The following is a 17,644-nucleotide window of genomic DNA, read 5'->3' on the forward strand; positions in this document are numbered from 1 at the left end:
AACGAGTCCAACTGCAACAAAAATACGTCCAGCGATGCGCGAAACATGAACAGGGTCGCTCAAAGTGCGAGAACCGACTCTTTAATATCGAGTCCGTGAGCGAATGCGTCCATCTGCATCAAAAATACGCCCAGCTAAGCGCGCAACCTGATCGGCGTCGCTCAAACAGCCACGGCCGCCACTTTAGTATCGAGTTTGTAAGCGAACGATTCCAACTGAATCAAAAATACCTCCAGCGATGCGCGAAACGTGAACAGCGTCTCTCAAAGAGCGACAACCGCCGCTTTATTATCGAGTTCGTGAGCGAACGATTCCAACTGCAACAAAAATACACCCAGCGATGTGCGCAACATGAACAGCGCCGCTCTAAGAGCGACAATTGCCGCTTTAGTATCGATTTCTATAGCGAACGACTCCAACTGCAACAAAAATACGTCCAGCGATGCGCGCAACATTAACAGCGTCGCTCTAACAGCAACAACAGACTCTTTAGAATCGAGTTCGTGAGCGAACATTTCCAACTGCAACAAAAATACGTCCAGCGATGCGCGCAACATGAACAGCGTCGCTCAAACAGCGACAACTTAACCGCCGCTTTAGTATCGACTTTGTGAGCGAACGATTCCAACTGCAACAAAAATACGTCCAGCGATGCGCGCAACATGAACAGGGCTGCTCAAGGAGCCAGAACCGACTCTTTAATACCGAGTCCGTAAGCGAATGCGTCCATCTGCATCAAAAATACGCCCAGCGATGCGCGCAACATGAGCAGCGTCGCTCAAACAGCGACAACCGCCGCTTTATTATCGAGTTCGTGAGCGAATGCGTCCATCTGCATCAAAACTACGCCCAGCGATGCGCGCAACATGAACAGCGTCGCTCAAACAGCGAGAACCGCCTCTTTATTATCAAGTTCGTGAGCGAACGATTCCATCTGCAACACAAATACCTCCAGCGATGCGCACAACATGAACAGCGTCGCTCAAACAGCGACAATTTAACCGCCGCATTAGTATCGAGTTCTTAAGCGAACGAGTCCAACTGCAACAAAAATACGTCCAGCGATGCGCGAAACATGAACAGGGTCGCTCAAAGTGCGAGAACCGACTCTTTAATATCGAGTCCGTGAGCGAATGCGTCCATCTGCATCCAAAATTCGCCCAGTGAAGCGCGCAACCTGATCGGCGTCGCTCAAACACCCACAGCCGCCACTTTAGTATCGAGTTTGTAAGCGAACGATTCCAACTGCAACACAAATACGTCCAGCGATGCGCGCAACATGAACAGCGTCGCTCAAACAGCGACAATTTAACCGCCGCATTAGTATCGAGTTCTTAACCGAACGAGTCCAACTGCAACAAAAATACATCCAGCGATGCGCGCAACATGAACAACGTCGCTCAAACAGCGACAGCCGCCGCTTTAGTATCGAGTTTGTGAGCGAACAATTCCAACTGCAACCAAAACACGTCCAGCGATGCGCTCAACATGAACAGGGTCGCTCAAAGAGCGAGAACCGACTCTTTAATATCGAGTCCGTGAGCGAATGAGTCCATCTGCATCAAAAATGCGCCCAGTGATGTGCGCAACATGAACAGCGTCGCTCAAACAGCGAGAACAGACTCTTTAGTATCGATTTCTCGAACGAACGATTCCAACTTTAACAAAAATACGCCCAGCGATGCGCGCAACATTAACAGCGTCGCTCTAAGAGCAACAATTGCCGCTTTAGTATCGATTTCTCTAGAGAACGAGTCCAACTGCAACAAAAATACGTCCAGCGATGCGCGCAACTTGAACAGCGTCGCTCAAACAGCAACAACAGACTCTTTAGTATCGAGTTCGTGAGCGAACATTTCCAACTGCAACACAAATACGTCCAGCGATGCGCGCAACATGAACAGCGTCGCTCAAACAGCGACAATTTAACCGCCGCATTAGTATCGATATCTTAAGCGAACGAGTCCAACTGCAACAAAAATACGTCCAGCGATGCGCGCAACATGAACAGCGTCGCTCAAACAGCGACACCCGCCGCTTTAGTATCGTGTTTTTGAGCGAACGATTCCAACTGCAGACAAATACGTCCAGCGATGCGCGCAACATGAACAGCGTCGCTCAAACAGCGACAATTTAACCGCCGCATTAGTATCGAGTTCTTAAGCGAACGAGTCCAACTGCAACAAAAATACATCCAGCGATGCGCGCAACATGAACAACGTCGCTCAAACAGCGTCAACCGCCGCTTTAGTATCGAGTTCGTGAGCGAACGATTCCAACTGAATCAAAAATACCTCCAGCGATGCGCGAAACGAGAACAGCGTCTCTCAAAGAGCGACAACCGCCGCTTTATTATCGAGTTCGTGAGCGAACGATTCCAACTGCAACAAAAATACACCCAGCGATGTGCGCAACATGAACAGCGCCGCTCTAAGAGCGACAATTGCCGCTTTAGTATCGATTTCTATAGCGAACGACTCCAACTGCAACAAAAATACGTCCAGCGATGCGCGCAACATGAACAGCGTCGCTCTAACAGCAACAACAGACTCTTTAGAATCGAGTTCGTGAGCGAACATTTCCAACTGCAACAAAAATACGTCCAGCGATGCGCGCAACATGAACAGCGTCGCTCAAACAGCGACAACTTAACCGCCGCTTTAGTATCGACTTTGTGAGCGAACGATTCCAACTGCAACAAAAATACGTCCAGCGATGCGCGCAACATGAAGAGGGCTGCTCAAGGAGCGAGAACCGACTCTTTAATACCGAGTCCGTAAGCGAATGCGTCCATCTGCATCAAAAATACGCCCAGCGATGCGCGCAACATGACCAGCGTCGCTCAAACAGCGACAACCGCCGCTTTATTATCGAGTTCGTGAGCGAATGCGTCCATCTGCATCAAAAATACGTCCAGCGATGCGCGCAACTTGAACAGCGTCGCTCAAACAGCAACAACAGACTCTTTAGTATCGAGTTCGTGAGCGAACATTTCCAACTGCAACACAAATACGTCCAGCGATGCGCGCAACATGAACAGCGTCGCTCAAACAGCGACAATTTAACCGCCGCATTAGTATCGAGTTCTTAAGCGAACGAGTCCAACTGCAACAAAAATACGTCCAGCGATGCGCGAAACATGAACAGGGTCGCTCAAAGTGCGAGAACCGACTCTTTAATATCGAGTCCGTGAGCGAATGCGTCCATCTGCATCAAAAATACGCCCAGCTAAGCGCGCAACCTGATCGGCGTCGCTCAAGCAGCCACAGCCGCCACTTTAGTATCGAGTTTGTAAGCGAACGATTCCAACTGCAACACAAATACGTCCAGCGATGCGCGCAACATGAACAGCGTCGCTCAAACAGCGACAATTTAACCGCCGCATTAGTATCGAGTTCTTAAGCGAACGAGTCCAACTGCAACAAAAATACATCCAGCGATGCGCGCAACATGAACAACGTCGCTCAAACAGCGACAGCCGCCGCTTTAGTATCGAGTTTGTGAGCGAACGATTCCAACTGCAACAAAAATACGTCCAGTAAAGCGCGCAACATGAACAGGGTCGATCAAAGAGCGAGAGCCGACTCTTTAATATCGACTCCGTGAGCGAATGCGTCCATCTGCATCAAAAATATGCCCAGCGAAGTGCGCAACCTGATTAGCGTCGCTCAAACAGCGACAGCCGCCGCTTTAGAATCGAGTTTGTGAGCGAACGATTCCAACTGCAACAAAAATACGTCCAGCGATGCGCTCAACATGAACAGCGTCGCCCAAAGAGCGAGAACCGACTCTTTAATATCGAGGCCGTGAGCGAATGCGTCAATCTGCATCAAAAATACGTCCAGCGATGTGCGCAACATGAACAGCGTCGCTCAAACAGCGAGAACAGACTCTTTAGTATCGATTTCTCGAGCGAACGAGTCCAACTGCAACAAAAATACGTCCCGCGATGCGCACAACATGAACAGCGTCGCTCAAAGAGTGACAACCGCCGCTTTAGTATCGAGTTCGTGAGCGAAATATTCCAACTGCATCAAAAATACGTCCAGCGATGCGCGAAACATGAACAGCGTCTCTCAAAGAGCGACAACCGCCGCTTTAGTATCGAGTTCCATACCGAACGATTCCAACTGCAACAAAAATACACCCAGCGATGCGCGCAACATGAACAGCATCGCTGAAAAAGCGACAACCGCCGCTTTAGTATCGAGTTCGTGAGCGAACGATTCCAACTGCAACAAAAATACGTCCAGCGATGCGCTCAACATGAACAGCGTCGCCCAAAGAGCGAGAACCGACTCTTTAATATCGAGGCCGTGAGCGAAAGCGTCAATCTGCATCAAAAATACGTCCAGCGATGTGCGCAACATGAACAGCGTCGCTCAAACAGCGAGAACAGACTCTTTAGTATCGATTTCTCGAGCGAACGAGTCCAACTGCAACAAAAATACGTCCCGCGATGCGCACAACATGAACAGCGTCGCTCAAAGAGTGACAACCGCCGCTTTAGTATCGAGTTCGTGAGCGAAAGATTCCAACTGCATCAAAAATACGTCCAGCGATGCGCGAAACATGAACAGCGTCTCTCAAAGAGCGACAACCGCCGCTTTAGTATCGAGTTCCATACCGAACGATTCCAACTGCAACAAAAATACACCCAGCGATGCGCGCAACATGAACAGCATCGCTGAAAAAGCGACAACCGCCGCTTTAGTATCGAGTTCGTGAGCGAACGATTCCAACTGCAACAAAAATACGTCCAGCGATGCGCTCAACATGAACAGGGTCGATCAAAGAGCGAGAGCCGACTCTTTAATATCGACTCCGTGAGCGAATGCGTCCATCTGCATCAAAAATATGCCCAGCGAAGTGCGCAACCTGATTAGCGTCGCTCAAACAGCGACAGCCGCCGCTTTAGAATCGAGTTTGTGAGCGAACAAGTCCAACTGCAACAAAAATACGTCCAGCGATGATATCAACATGAACAACGTCGCTCAAACAGTGAGAACCGACCATTTCATATCAGGTTCGTGAGCGAATGCCTCCATCTGCAGCAAAAATATGCCCTGCGATGCGCGCAACATAAACAGCGTCGGTCAAACAACGAGAACCGCCTCTTTATTATCGAGTTCTTGAGCGAACGAGTCCAACTGCAACAAAAATACGTCAAGCGATGCGCGCAACATGAACAGCGTCGCAAAAAAAGAAAGAACCGCCTCTTTAGTGTCGAATTCGTGAGCGAACGACTCCAACTGCAACAAAAATACGTCACGCGATGCAACAACATGAGCAGCGTCGCAAAAACAGCCACAACCGCCTCTTTAGTATCGAGTTTTTGAGCGAAGGAGTCCACCTGCAACAAAAATACGCCCAGCGATGCACGCAACGTGAACAGCATCGCTCAAATAGCGAGAACCGCCTTTTTGGTATCGAGTTCGTGAGCGAAGGAGTTAATCTGCAACAAAAATACGCCCAGCGATGCGCGCAACATCAACAGCGTCGCTGAAAGAGCGACCACCGCCGCTTTAGTATCGAGTTCGTGAGCGAACGATTCCAACTGCAACACAAATACGTCCAGCGATGCGCGCAACATGAACAGCGTCGCTCAAACAGCGACAATTTAGCCGCCGCCTTAGTATCCGTTCTTAAGCGAACGAGTCCAAATGTAATAAAAATACGTCTAGCGATGCGCGCAACATGAACAGGGTCGCTCAAAGAGCGAGAACCGACTCTTTAATATCGAGTCCGTGAGCGAATGCGTCCATCTGCATCAAAAATAGCCCAGCGAAGCGCGCAACCTGATCAGCGTCGCTCAAACAGCGACAGCCGCCGCTTTATTATCGTGTTTGTGAGCGAACGATTCCAACTGCAACACAAACACGTCCAGCTATGCGCGCAACATGAACAGCGTCGTTAAAACAGCGAGAACAGACTCTTTAGTATCGATTTCTAGAGCGAACGAGTCGAACTGCAACAAAAATACGTCCACCGATGCGCGCAACATGAACAGCGTCGCTCAAAGAGCGACAACCGCCGCTATAGCATCATGTTCGTGAGCGAACAATTCCAACTGCAACAAAAATACGTCCAGCGATGCGCGCAACATGAACAGCGTCGCTCTAAGAGCGACAATTGCCGCTTTAGTATCGATTTCTCTAGCGAACGAGTCCAACTGCAACAAAAATACGTCCAGCGATGCGCGCAACATGAACAGCGTCGCTCTAACTGCAACAACAGACACTTTAGTATCGATTCGTGAGCGAACATTTCCAACTGCAACAAAAATACGTCCAGCGATGCGCGCAACATGAACAGGGCTGCTCAAAGAGCCAGAACCGACTCTTTAATACTGAGTCCGTGAGCGAATGCCTCCATCTGCATCAAAAATACGCCCAGCGATGCGCGCATCCTGATCAGCGTCGCTCAAACAGCGACAGCCGCCGCTTTAGTATCGAGTCTGTGAAAGAACGATTCCAACTGCAACACAAATACGTGCAGCGATGCGCGCAACATGATCAGCGTCGCAAAAACAGCGACAATTTAACCGCCGCATTAGTGTCGAGTTCTTAAGCGAACCAGTCCAACTGCAACAAAAATACGTCCAGCGATGCGCGCAACATGAACAGCGTCGCTCAAACAGCGACACCCGCCGCTTTAGTATCGTGTTTGTGAGCGAACGATTCCAACTGCAATAAAAATACATCCAGCGATGCGATCAACATGAACAGGGCCGCTCAAAGAGCGAGAACCGACTCTTTAATATCGAGTCCGTGAGCGAATGAGTCCATCTGCATCAAAAATGCGCCCAGCGATGTGCGCAACATGAACAGCGTCGCTCAAACAGCGAGAACAGACTCTTTAGTATCGATTTCTCGAACGAACGATTCCAACTTTAACAAAAATACGCCCAGCGATGCGCGCAACGTTAACAGCGTCGCTCTAAGAGCGACAATTGCCGCTTTAGTATCGATTTCTCTAGAGAACGAGTCCAACTGCAACAAAAATACGTCCAGCGATGCGCGCAACTTGAACAGCGTCGCTCAAACAGCAACAACAGACTCTTTAGTATCGAGTTCGCGAGCGAACATTTCCAACTGCAACACAAATACGTCCAGCGATGCGCGCAACATGAACAGCGTCGCTCAAACAGCGACAATTTAACCGCCGCATTAGTATCGAGATCTTAAGCGAACGAGTCCAACTGCAACAAAAATACATCCAGCGATGCGCGCAACGTGAACAGCGTCGCTCAAAGAGCGAGAACCTACTCTTTAATATCGAGTCCCTGAGCGAATGAGTCCATCTGCATCAAAAATACGCCCAGCGAAGCGCGCAACCTGATCAGCGTCGCTCAAACAGCGACAGCCACCGCTTTAGTATCGAGTTCGTGAGCGAACGATTCCAACTGCAACACAAATACGTCCAGTGATGCGCGCAACATGAACAGCGTCGCTCAAACAGCGATAATTTAACCGCCGCATTAGTATCGAGTTCTTTAGCGAACGAGTCCAACTGCAACAAAAATACGTCCAGCAATGCGCGCAACATGAACAACGTCGCTCAAACAGCGACAGCCGCCGCTTTAGTATCGAGTTTGTGAGCGAACGATTCCAACTGCAACAAAAATACGTCCAGCGATGTGCGCAACATCAACAGCGTCGCTCAAACAGAGAGAACAGACTCTTTAGTATCGAGTTCGTGAGCGAACGATTCCAACTGCAACAAAAATACGTCCAGCGATGCGCGCAACATGAACAGCGTCACTCAAACAGCAACAACAGACTCTTTAGTATCGAGTTCATGAGCGAAAATTTCCAACTGCAACAAAAATACGTCCAGCGATTCGCGTAACATGAACGGCGTCGCTCACACAGCGACAACTGCCGCTTTAGTATCGAGTTTGTGAGCGAACGATTCCAACTGCAACAAAAATACGTCCAGCGATGCGCGCAACATGAACAGCATCGCTCAAGCAGTGAGAACCGCCTCTTTAGTATCGCGTTTGGGAGCGAACGAGTCCAACTGCAACAAAAATACGTCAAGCGATGAGCGTAACATGAACAGCGTGGCTCAAAATGCGACAACCGGCTCTTTAGTATCGACTTCGTGAGCGAAGAAGTCCACCTTCTAGAAAAATACGTCCAGCGATGCGCGCAATATGAACCGCGTAGCTCAAACAGCGACAACCGGCTCTTTAGTATCGAGTTCGTGATCGAAGGAGTCCAACTGCTAAAAAAATACGTCCAGCGATGCGCGGAACATGAACAGCGTCGCTCATTTAGCGACAACCGGCTCTTTAGTATCGAGTTCGTGAGCGAAGGAGTCCAACTGCTAGAAAAATACGCCCAGCGATGCGCGAAACGTGAACAGCGTCGCTCAAACAGCGACAGCCGGCTCTTTAGTATCGAGTTCGTGAGCGAAGGAGTCCAACTGCTAGAAAAATACGTCCAGTGGTGCACGGAACATAAACAGCGTCGCTCAAACAGCGACAACAGACTCTTTATTATCGAGTTCGTGAGCGAGGGAGTCCAACTTCTAGAAAAATGCTCCCAGCGATGCGCGCAACATGAACAGCGTTGCTCAAACAGCGACAACAGACTCTTTAGTACCGAGTTCGTGAGCGAAGGAGTCCAACTTCTAAAAAAATACTCCCAGCGATGCGCGCAACATGGACTGCGTCGCTCAAACAGCGGCAACAGATTCTTTAGTATCGAGTTCGTGAGCGATGGAGTCCAACTGCTAGAAAAATACTCCCAGCGATGCGCGCAACATGAACAGCGTTGCTCAAACAGCGACAGCCGGCTCTTTAGTATCGAGTTCGTGAGCGAAGGACTCCAACTGCTAGAAAAATACGTCCAGTGGTGCACGGAACATAAACAGCGTCGCTTAAACAGCGACAACAGACTTTTTAGTATCGAGTTTGTGAGCGAAGGAGTCCAACTTCTAGAAAAATACTCCCAGCGATGCGCGCAACATGAATAGCGTTGCTCAAACAGCGACAACCGGCTCTTTAGTATCGAGTTGGTGACAAAAATACGTCCATCGATGCGCGTAGCATGAAAGGTAGACGTTCACAGCGAGCAGCGTAAATTTCGGAGCTCAAACAACATAAATCGCAAGTTTTTTTTCGAGCCCGCGAACGAGTCCGACTTCAACAAAACCAATACGCCACGACATCAAAGCTGCGTCTGCAGCAGGCCAGCAGCATGAACGGCAGGGTTCAGGCAATGAGAAGCACGGCTTTTATAGCCCGCAAGCTAACGACTCTGCCTGCAAGCATACCAAAGGGCATTATGACTGCATTCGCTCGCGCGTCACACCAAATCCTCCGAAAAAAAAAACACTACTATGGAACGGCCACTCACTCCGGATAGACGCGGATCTGGCGCATTGCCAATGTTTTCCTGGCCGATTTTACGAATTTAATCCTTATCCAAGCCGCTTTGCTTTTTCCGAGCGGAATGATGAAAAACATTTTCTCGCTGCTTCTGCGGTTGTTGCACCCGTACGAGAAACAGAAACTCGGCGTCGCCGCATCGCGTAAACACCGTCAAAGCTCCAGAAACGCTTCCCTCCAAAACTATGTCGCAAAAAAAGAAAAAGGAGCGCAGTTTCTTCTTCCGACAATGGCACCGGCCTTTGCTGCGGAAGCAAAAAGCGTGGGCTAACCATGTCGCCTCGGCCAACGGGAGGATCGATTATCAGAAGGCGCGCTAGGGGAGAAAACGGAAACTTCTAAGCGCTTCGTTAATGTTGCTTCATTGAGGGTTTTATCCCTGGGAGTCCTCCTACGCCTCCTGGCGCACTGGTGCCGCGGTCATGCGATGCGCCACTGCCCTTCTCGGGTTCCTTGGAATGAGGGCGAGCCATTCTGCTCTTAATTAATTAATTAATTATTTAAGTTTCGGGCTGACACAGTTAAGCAGTTAAGATTATGTGTATATATGCACTTGAAGGAAAGCTGACGTGGCGAAGAAATACTGTACTTGTTTGATGTTTCGGCCGGTCCCTGGCCGAGACGTCAGGGAAAGTAGTGTTTCTTCATCACGTCTGTTTTCTTTCAATTTATTGCCTACCTATCTTTCGGAACTTTTTCTGCCTTATACGACAAATTAAGGGATATGAGAGGCTCATTATACAATTAGAGGAGCCAACAGCCACAGAACGCCCCACTGGAAACAGTGAGGCGGATGCCGCAGCTAGGCAAGCAAACACCAATGCCCTTCTGGCCTTCCGTTATCGAGAGGCGCATTGAACCCTTTCTTGAAGACCATGCGTAATGAAATGAACGAAATCGTGCTTTGAGTCAAACACACAGGTTCTGAACTGCATTATATCGATCCATTGCTGCGGTCGAACATTCCAGCATCTATCAGCAGAAGTTTAAAAACGCTTCTTCACCGCTGGCGTTTAGGAACGGCTTAGCAGAACGTGCTGCACAGACAGCCCAGGGTGTGCCTGTGGCCAAGAAAATGAGTATATGGCTCACCTATTATTGGATAGCCTAGTGCGCGACAGCCGCAGTTCGCGATTGAAAAGGTACTCGAGCGCTCTTCACAAAAGACCCCTAAGTCTACAAAAGCTCATAGGCCCATGGCCGACATCTGAACTGCAAAAGCGAGCACTTGTGGCATTGATAGCAGTCCTTGAGGAGGACAGCGACGTCCTTGGGAAATACTAGCTTCGCAGAATTGTAGTTAATGCTAGAGCTCTTACCTCTCTGTGCGTGAGTGATTTACTATCTTTGTGATTTGCTTTTGCTGTGTTTGCTGCAAACAAGCGTTGTTTGTTTTTTGTTTTTCTGTGAATGAGTGCTTCAATACCGTTGCTATTTACTTTTGCGGCATCTACTGCAAATAAGCTTATTTTTTGTTCTGCTGTCCTTGTTTGTTCTTTTCTTTTATGTACATTGTATTTTGTACTGTTCCAACATTCAAGGCGTTTTTGTTCGCTCATTAATGTTACTTGTCCGGACGCTTGTAGTTTGGTTTATATGTTGTGTACTATCTGTCTTTGTGTTATGTTATGTTGAACTGTACATCGTTGGACCAAATGGTTGCTACGATTTAGTGAAAAGGTGTAGCCGGAGCCGCTATGCTGGGCCAACCTCTCCTTTATTTTTTATGTAAATAAAAAATAGATGTGGGATGTTGCTCCTGCTGAAGGACGAATCCCAAAATAACAACATAACTGTTTATTCGATTAACTATGGCAGCGGACGAGCATACCAACGCTAAGCTCGTCTCGGTAGCGGAAAGAAAAAAATGGCTGTGGTTTAGCTCTGGTTAACCCTAGTTGAATTACGAAAGCTTCGTTTCCTCGGCATGTCGTCTACGCAGGGTCTCTTTCCGACGCCCTCGAGAACTCCAACCCGTCTCTTCCGCAGTTGAAGAGTCACTTCGGGATGTGGCACAGCTTCTTTTACCCGCATCTTCATTACGACGCTTCGCAAGTCGTGCGTCGCGCTCTTCTGGCGTCTCTTGAGTGCATTGTCTCTTCCTTGCTTCGTTCTGTCGTTGTGGCGTCTCTTTCGCGCTCTCCATAACGACTACAATACACGGAGGTGAAGCCCATATATATATATATATATATATATATATATATATATATATATATATATATATATATATATATATATATATATATATATATATATATATATATATATATATATATATATATATATACAGTGTTGTGCGTTTTTATCGTGAACACTTTAAAAAATTTCCCCGCCTTAACCGCTGGCTCATTTGCCGTGAAACTGCACACAGAGCTTGCGTAATATGGTAACTTTTGTATCGTAGCAAGTTTGACAACGGTAATTACTTAGTTGAGCCGTGCATGATGCGAAAATGTAATCGTCTACCTAGATAGAGATCGGCGAACCAAACCCCGCAGACGTTGTTTTTTCGCTGAGCTGCGGCAGTGGCGCCATCTGTTTTTGGCAGTCGAAAGCGTTTCTTCAAGGCCGCCGAGGCGAGCGTTTCGAGAAGCGCGGCCCTTTGAATATGCCGTGGCGGCCGTTTCGTCTGCTTCAACTGAAGCGCTTGCAACATTTTCGGCTAATTGAGTGGAAAAAATATCAGAGCAACAGATTTAAAGAGGGTTTACCTTTCAAAGAATATTGTTTGCAACGCTCGTATCAGCGGCCTTGTGATGCTTTTCGCTGTCGAAAACAGGTGGCGCCACTGCCGCCCTTCAACGAAACAGCGTCCTCTGCGGGTTTAGGTTGCCGATCTCTACGTAGACGATTACGTTTTCGCATCATGCACGTCTCAACTAAGTAAGTACCGTTATCAAACTTGCTACGATACAAAAATTACCATAATACGCAAGCTCTGTGTGCAGTTTCACGGCAAATGAGCCAGCGGTTGAGGCAGGGAAATTTTTTAGTGTTCACGATAAAAACGCACAACACTGTATGTATATATATATATATATATATAGGACCACATCTGGTGGTGCGAGCGGCGACGGCAGCGGCGTCGGCGGCGGCGCCATCTGTTGGAGCGCGGCTGCAGCGTTGCCAGGCAACAGCGGCTCAAGTTCAGGTCACGCGCATACGACTGAAGTGCGCGACGAGCCAAAATGGCTCGCTGGCTGGAGTAGTAAAGCTTTCGCTTTTAAAACCCGTCCTTCCCAGCCGGGCAGCCTGTTTTTGTAGCCAACGTCGGTGACGCATGCCTCGGGTGACGAAGCGGTGGCGCTGTGTTCTATCTATAACGCCATCCAGAGTGTGGCCGTGTTACGCTGGGCCGGATGATAACAAGGTGGAGGCTACACGGAAATATGCGCAGAGTGTGTCGCCACAGAGACAAGCACACAACGGCAAACGAAACTAAATATAGGTGTCGCTGCCACTGGCAAATGTTGCATGTAAACTTGGGGTGTGGATTCCAGAGGCTACTCTACGCCACCATAGACTTCGAAACGGCGTCAAACAGCTCCTCGTCGTAGACGTCCGAATTTCAATCGACTGGCGGGAAAATTTTTTAATTTAATTTTCTCGCCATAAATGGATCTTTTGAAGCCGGACCAAGAAGCCGGCTAATACACACAGAAAGGGCTGCGGAATCAATTTTTACTGTGATCAATGATTGGACTACGTTTTCCTCAGTGTGCCTTGCAGAGGAATGCACAATTAGTGTAAGCTCATCTCCTACCAAAACTTGTTTAAATATAAATATGCCAACGTTCTATGCCGGCTCGGTTCCTTCTTCAAGAGTGACATTGAGCTTGCGTATTTAAGTGCGCGATGGAGAGGTAAGTAGTGCGGCGTTGTGAACAACGCGAGAGGGTTGGTGGCCTCGAAATTAGGGTCTAAGCATTTTAGTCACGGCTCCGAGGGGTCGGTATTCGTCTTAGTGTCTCGCTAGTAGCGCAGAATACCCCATGATAGTGTTCTAGTTGCCCAGAGCCCAGGAAAATTCAGTACAGAGCTTACAACCCTAGACTGACCTCATCTGACGATCACAACATATAAAGTGCAGCTTGCACGCAAAGAGTCAACCTGATATCTTACTCTGTCCGGCCACGGTCTACTCCTTAATGGCCGCTGTTTACTTCGTTTAAACTGCCAAAGCAGGGAAATTCCCAGTTTACTGCTGCTTCGGCGGAGAGTCAACAGCGTGCGCTCGTCTTCACGGGGCGATTCTAGTTGAGTTGTTGTATGCTACAGGTTGGATTAGCCTTTCTTATTCTGCGATTCTACTTCCTCCGCATAGATGGTCCATTGTGAAGTGCACCTATCGCACTGACTCCTCCTTCACTAAATCTTCTGACTATAAGCAGAGCTACCTCCTACTGGGAAGCAAAAGGTAAATCTCGGCCAAAGCTCGCTCTGACAACCGTTCAGCAAAGGCATGGTCTTGAGGACGCAAGTCTGAACAGGTTGTCTGCAAGCGGTTGCATATTTCGCCAAACGTTTAGGTGAAGAGATTAGACGTCATCGCAGCAATACTGAGTATGATTGCGCATCCCGACCGTAAAAGATGCCTCGCTTTTTGATAACAAGTATGGCGCCCGCGCTTATCGCTTATTAAGTGCAAACCTTCAGTCTGCACCATAGACTAGCTTCCTAATGTACTTTATGCATAGATGAGCGATCCATGAGAGTCAGAATGCAAAGTTTTTATACCGTATTAATATACCCAAGCAGCACAGTTAATTGGCCCAATACTGGATAGGGATGGCCTTACGCTGGCCCTAGAAGGACCAGCATTTGCCAATACATGTCTAATATTGAGCCGATTACATGTGTTGCTTGGGTATGAGAGGCATTCTTCCTAGCGGTTGGCATGGTGTAATGCGTCCGACTCCCAACTGGACGCTTTTTTTTTAGGGAGTTAGTTCTTACTCATCACGTTGTGATATTTCGTGGGGTCTGCTACCACCCTGAGATCACAGCGCCGTCTGTGGCAGCAACTACTCATTACGTTTCGAGATTTCGTGGGCCTGCTACCACCCTGAGATCACAGCGCCATCTGTAACAGGAACTAGAAAACAGCACATCTTGCATTGAGGCTTATAGCGCCATCTACAATGTGTACATTCGTTTGGTCATATATACTCCGACAATGAGGGCACCCATACCGGGACAGTTGTGTACCGAATTTGGTGGCCAAATAAAATCCTACGAGTTATGGTATAGAAATAAAACCACAATTGAATAATACGTATACATTGTATACATGCAACTACTCATTAAAGCGTTACCATATCGCACCGCAAGCTGAATCTACGCCTACCTTGACCCCCCAAACAAAACAAATTCTGTTTGGGACGTATCTTGAAGGGGAGTAACTCGACAACGGGTAGACGTGCATCGTAATTTCCCTGACAGGTGGCGCCAGGCGTCGATCGCTCGCGTAGGTGGAAAAGTTGTTAATTTTACGAAGCGCTCACGGTTTCCTTTACTGGCCCCGCTGGATGCGGAAATACTCTCGTTTTACGCATGGCCCATAAAGCTAACGCTCTTTACTTGAACGTCTTCCAGACGGTGGCGGCCTTCTTTTAGGCGTCCGCTCAACAGCAGTTTTTTTGGCAATTTTTTTCCCATGCTGGCGCATCTCATTTTACTTCTGCGGAGGCTATCTTATTCCCCGACTCAATTAGGGTTGCCAAGAGCGCAGCAGTTCCTGAGAAAGGAATGACACGCGGGACACGCACTGACTCCCCCACAGTATGGCGCAATGGTCAAACCGCTATAGGGGGGGGGGGGGGGGGGGCTGAATATTTGAATGGTTCGGATATCGAATTGAATATTCTTGGACGGGCTGAAAGAATGGAATGGCGAATTTTAAAAATATTCAAAACGGATGGAAAACCACCTCAAGTTTTCAAATAGTTTTCGAAAAACTAACACGAAGTGCACATTGACCGCTCCGTATAGCTTTCTTCACGGCTGCTCAAAAAACAAAAAAACAATCCGGCGCCACATAGCACACTGCCATGATTGGCTTGAGTGCTCAGCGCTGTCATGCGGTCCATTCGTCTGGCCTCCTTTATGATGCTCAAACATGTGGCCTCCAAGACTGCCCCATGCGACAGCGATCAGCGAGGTTCGGAAAACACTGCGTGCGTGCCTGGCATCGGAGGCCCGAGCTCATAACTCTCGTTTCTCTCATCAACTTATATGTGGCACTAGTCTGCTCGCCGTCGTCATCAGTCAGAAACGGCAAATTTTCTAATGCGCATAAAATGACTGACACATTCTTAATATAGTGAATTCTTGCTGCGCTGCGTCTTTCGAATGCTGTAGCTTTATCTGGATGAGTTCTAACGCCGTCGCTAGCACCTCGGTGTTTCACATGAATATTCGTTTTAAGTAAATATTCGCACATAAGGGAATAATGATATTATTTTTCGATGCGTATTCGATTCAATTTTTATCTAGACTCTTCGCGTTAGGTTAGTTTCCGAAAAGTACTATTCGCACGCCCCTACAAACCACAGAATCAGCCTTGTAGAAATTAAATGCGAGGAGGCCGCTACTTGCATTCCTTAATTGCCTTTTAGGCAATTAAGGAATTGGAACCTCTTGTGCTTGAGTCATGATGTCACTGACGGCTCCATGGTAGATGCTGTACGATAATTTATAACACTGTTGAAGAAATATAGAGAAAAGAAAGCCTAGCATGTGGCAACTGTCGCCACCCCTTTTCAGACGGGACGTTCCCATCTTCCGTCCGTCCGTCTTTTCATCCATCCATCCACACGTCCGTCCATCCATCAACCATCCGTCCATTCATACATCTACCCCTCCATCCATCCATCCATCCATCCATCCATCCATCCATCCATCCATCCATCCATCCATCCATTCATCCATCCATCCATCCATCCATCCATCAACTATGTGTCAAGCGGTAGTTGTACGCGCTGCGCTAAAGCTATCTAATCTCTCTCAAACCGGTCTCCCGTGCGCAGCGCACCGTCATGTGCTGCGTGATGCCGTTATACCACGCCTTCGGACACATCGACTTCTCCATCCTTGGCATAGCCGAGGGCATCACAACGGTCTACCTACAGCCCGGAAACGCTCCTGCTCACACCCTGGCCTGCATCGACAAGTACAGGCAAGGGCCTCCACACGCGTGCTTTCTCGCCATCCACAGCGATTCTTCGAAGCTTCGCCTTTAAAGGTGCGCTAAAGAAGAATTTCAAGTCGTCTTTTTACCGCGAGAACTCGATGTACACGTACCCATCATTCTTAGAAACTTCAAATTATTGTCTCATGCGGCGATTGCCCTAAGTAAATCGAACGTCCCGGCACCCGTCTTTTTTTTTAACCCAACGCAGTAGGCAAGAGGAGTCGACCAACGCTTCAGCCAGTCCCGTGGCGGCTTGTCGTTCTGCCATCGAGGGAGTGATACGAAAATCAGAGTCCACGTGTATTTTTATTTCCGTGGGCCTAATTTGCGGCTACATTGTCTCTGCCTGAAACTGTTTATGCACAAAAACCTAGAAAACTAAATAAAAGCGAGAGTGAAGCCGGCACTGGACTTTCTGAAAGGCACTCCACGCGTTGGTTGATGCCGCCTACCTACCGCGTTGAGTTCAAAAAAATTCGGGAGCCAGGATGTTTGATACCCCTGTCACACGGGCATTTCAAAGGCCCTCGAATCGATAGTCTATCGACTCAAGGGCGATAGAGTGTTGCTACACGGGCAGTTTCAATGGCCATTGAGTAAATAGTCAATCGAGTCAACGGAGCAGCGTGGAACTCCATCGAGATTTCGAGGGCCTTCGAGCGCTGCCCAAGGTTGCTAGCGTTGCTTCGAGCGGCGCAAAGCGCACTTTCGTACACGATACATTCACGGCATAAAAGCATGAAAAAGCATTATTCGCCTAAACTTTAACGCAAGCAGTCTGTACAATAATTATAAAATTGTACCAGACTGGTTTTAAGCGCATTACGAGCATCAATTTTGCGTTGCGGTATTTGCGTTGCTTGCGTACATTGCGTTGACAACATGGCGGCGCCCTGCCCGCCCGCTTCACAGCGATAATATCTTCGTCGCTAATCCCTAGAAGCAATATGGTGTTCTAAACTGTTGTATTCCCCTTCGATTTGTCTATTCTTAGCCTCTCACCAAGTTTCAAGAGGCAAATAGGCCTTCTTTTTCAGATATCAAGGCGATTT

General features: G+C 48.3%; 1 protein-coding gene across 8 annotated transcripts in view; it reads left to right on the forward strand.

The window, feature by feature from the left end:
- LOC144096722 (medium-chain acyl-CoA ligase ACSF2, mitochondrial-like) overlaps positions 1-17,644 on the forward strand; it is an 841,787-nt gene that overhangs the window by 636,684 nt on the left and 187,459 nt on the right. For all 8 annotated transcript variants that reach the window (XM_077629569.1, XM_077629571.1, XM_077629570.1 and 5 more), the window contains one exon: positions 16,429-16,577. In XM_077629569.1, the coding sequence (XP_077485695.1) occupies positions 16,429-16,577 (149 nt within the window). The remainder of the gene's footprint in view (positions 1-16,428; positions 16,578-17,644) is intronic.

This window comes from Amblyomma americanum, chromosome 7, assembly GCF_052857255.1.
Source record: "Amblyomma americanum isolate KBUSLIRL-KWMA chromosome 7, ASM5285725v1, whole genome shotgun sequence".
Lineage (NCBI taxonomy): Eukaryota > Metazoa > Arthropoda > Arachnida > Ixodida > Ixodidae > Amblyomma > Amblyomma americanum.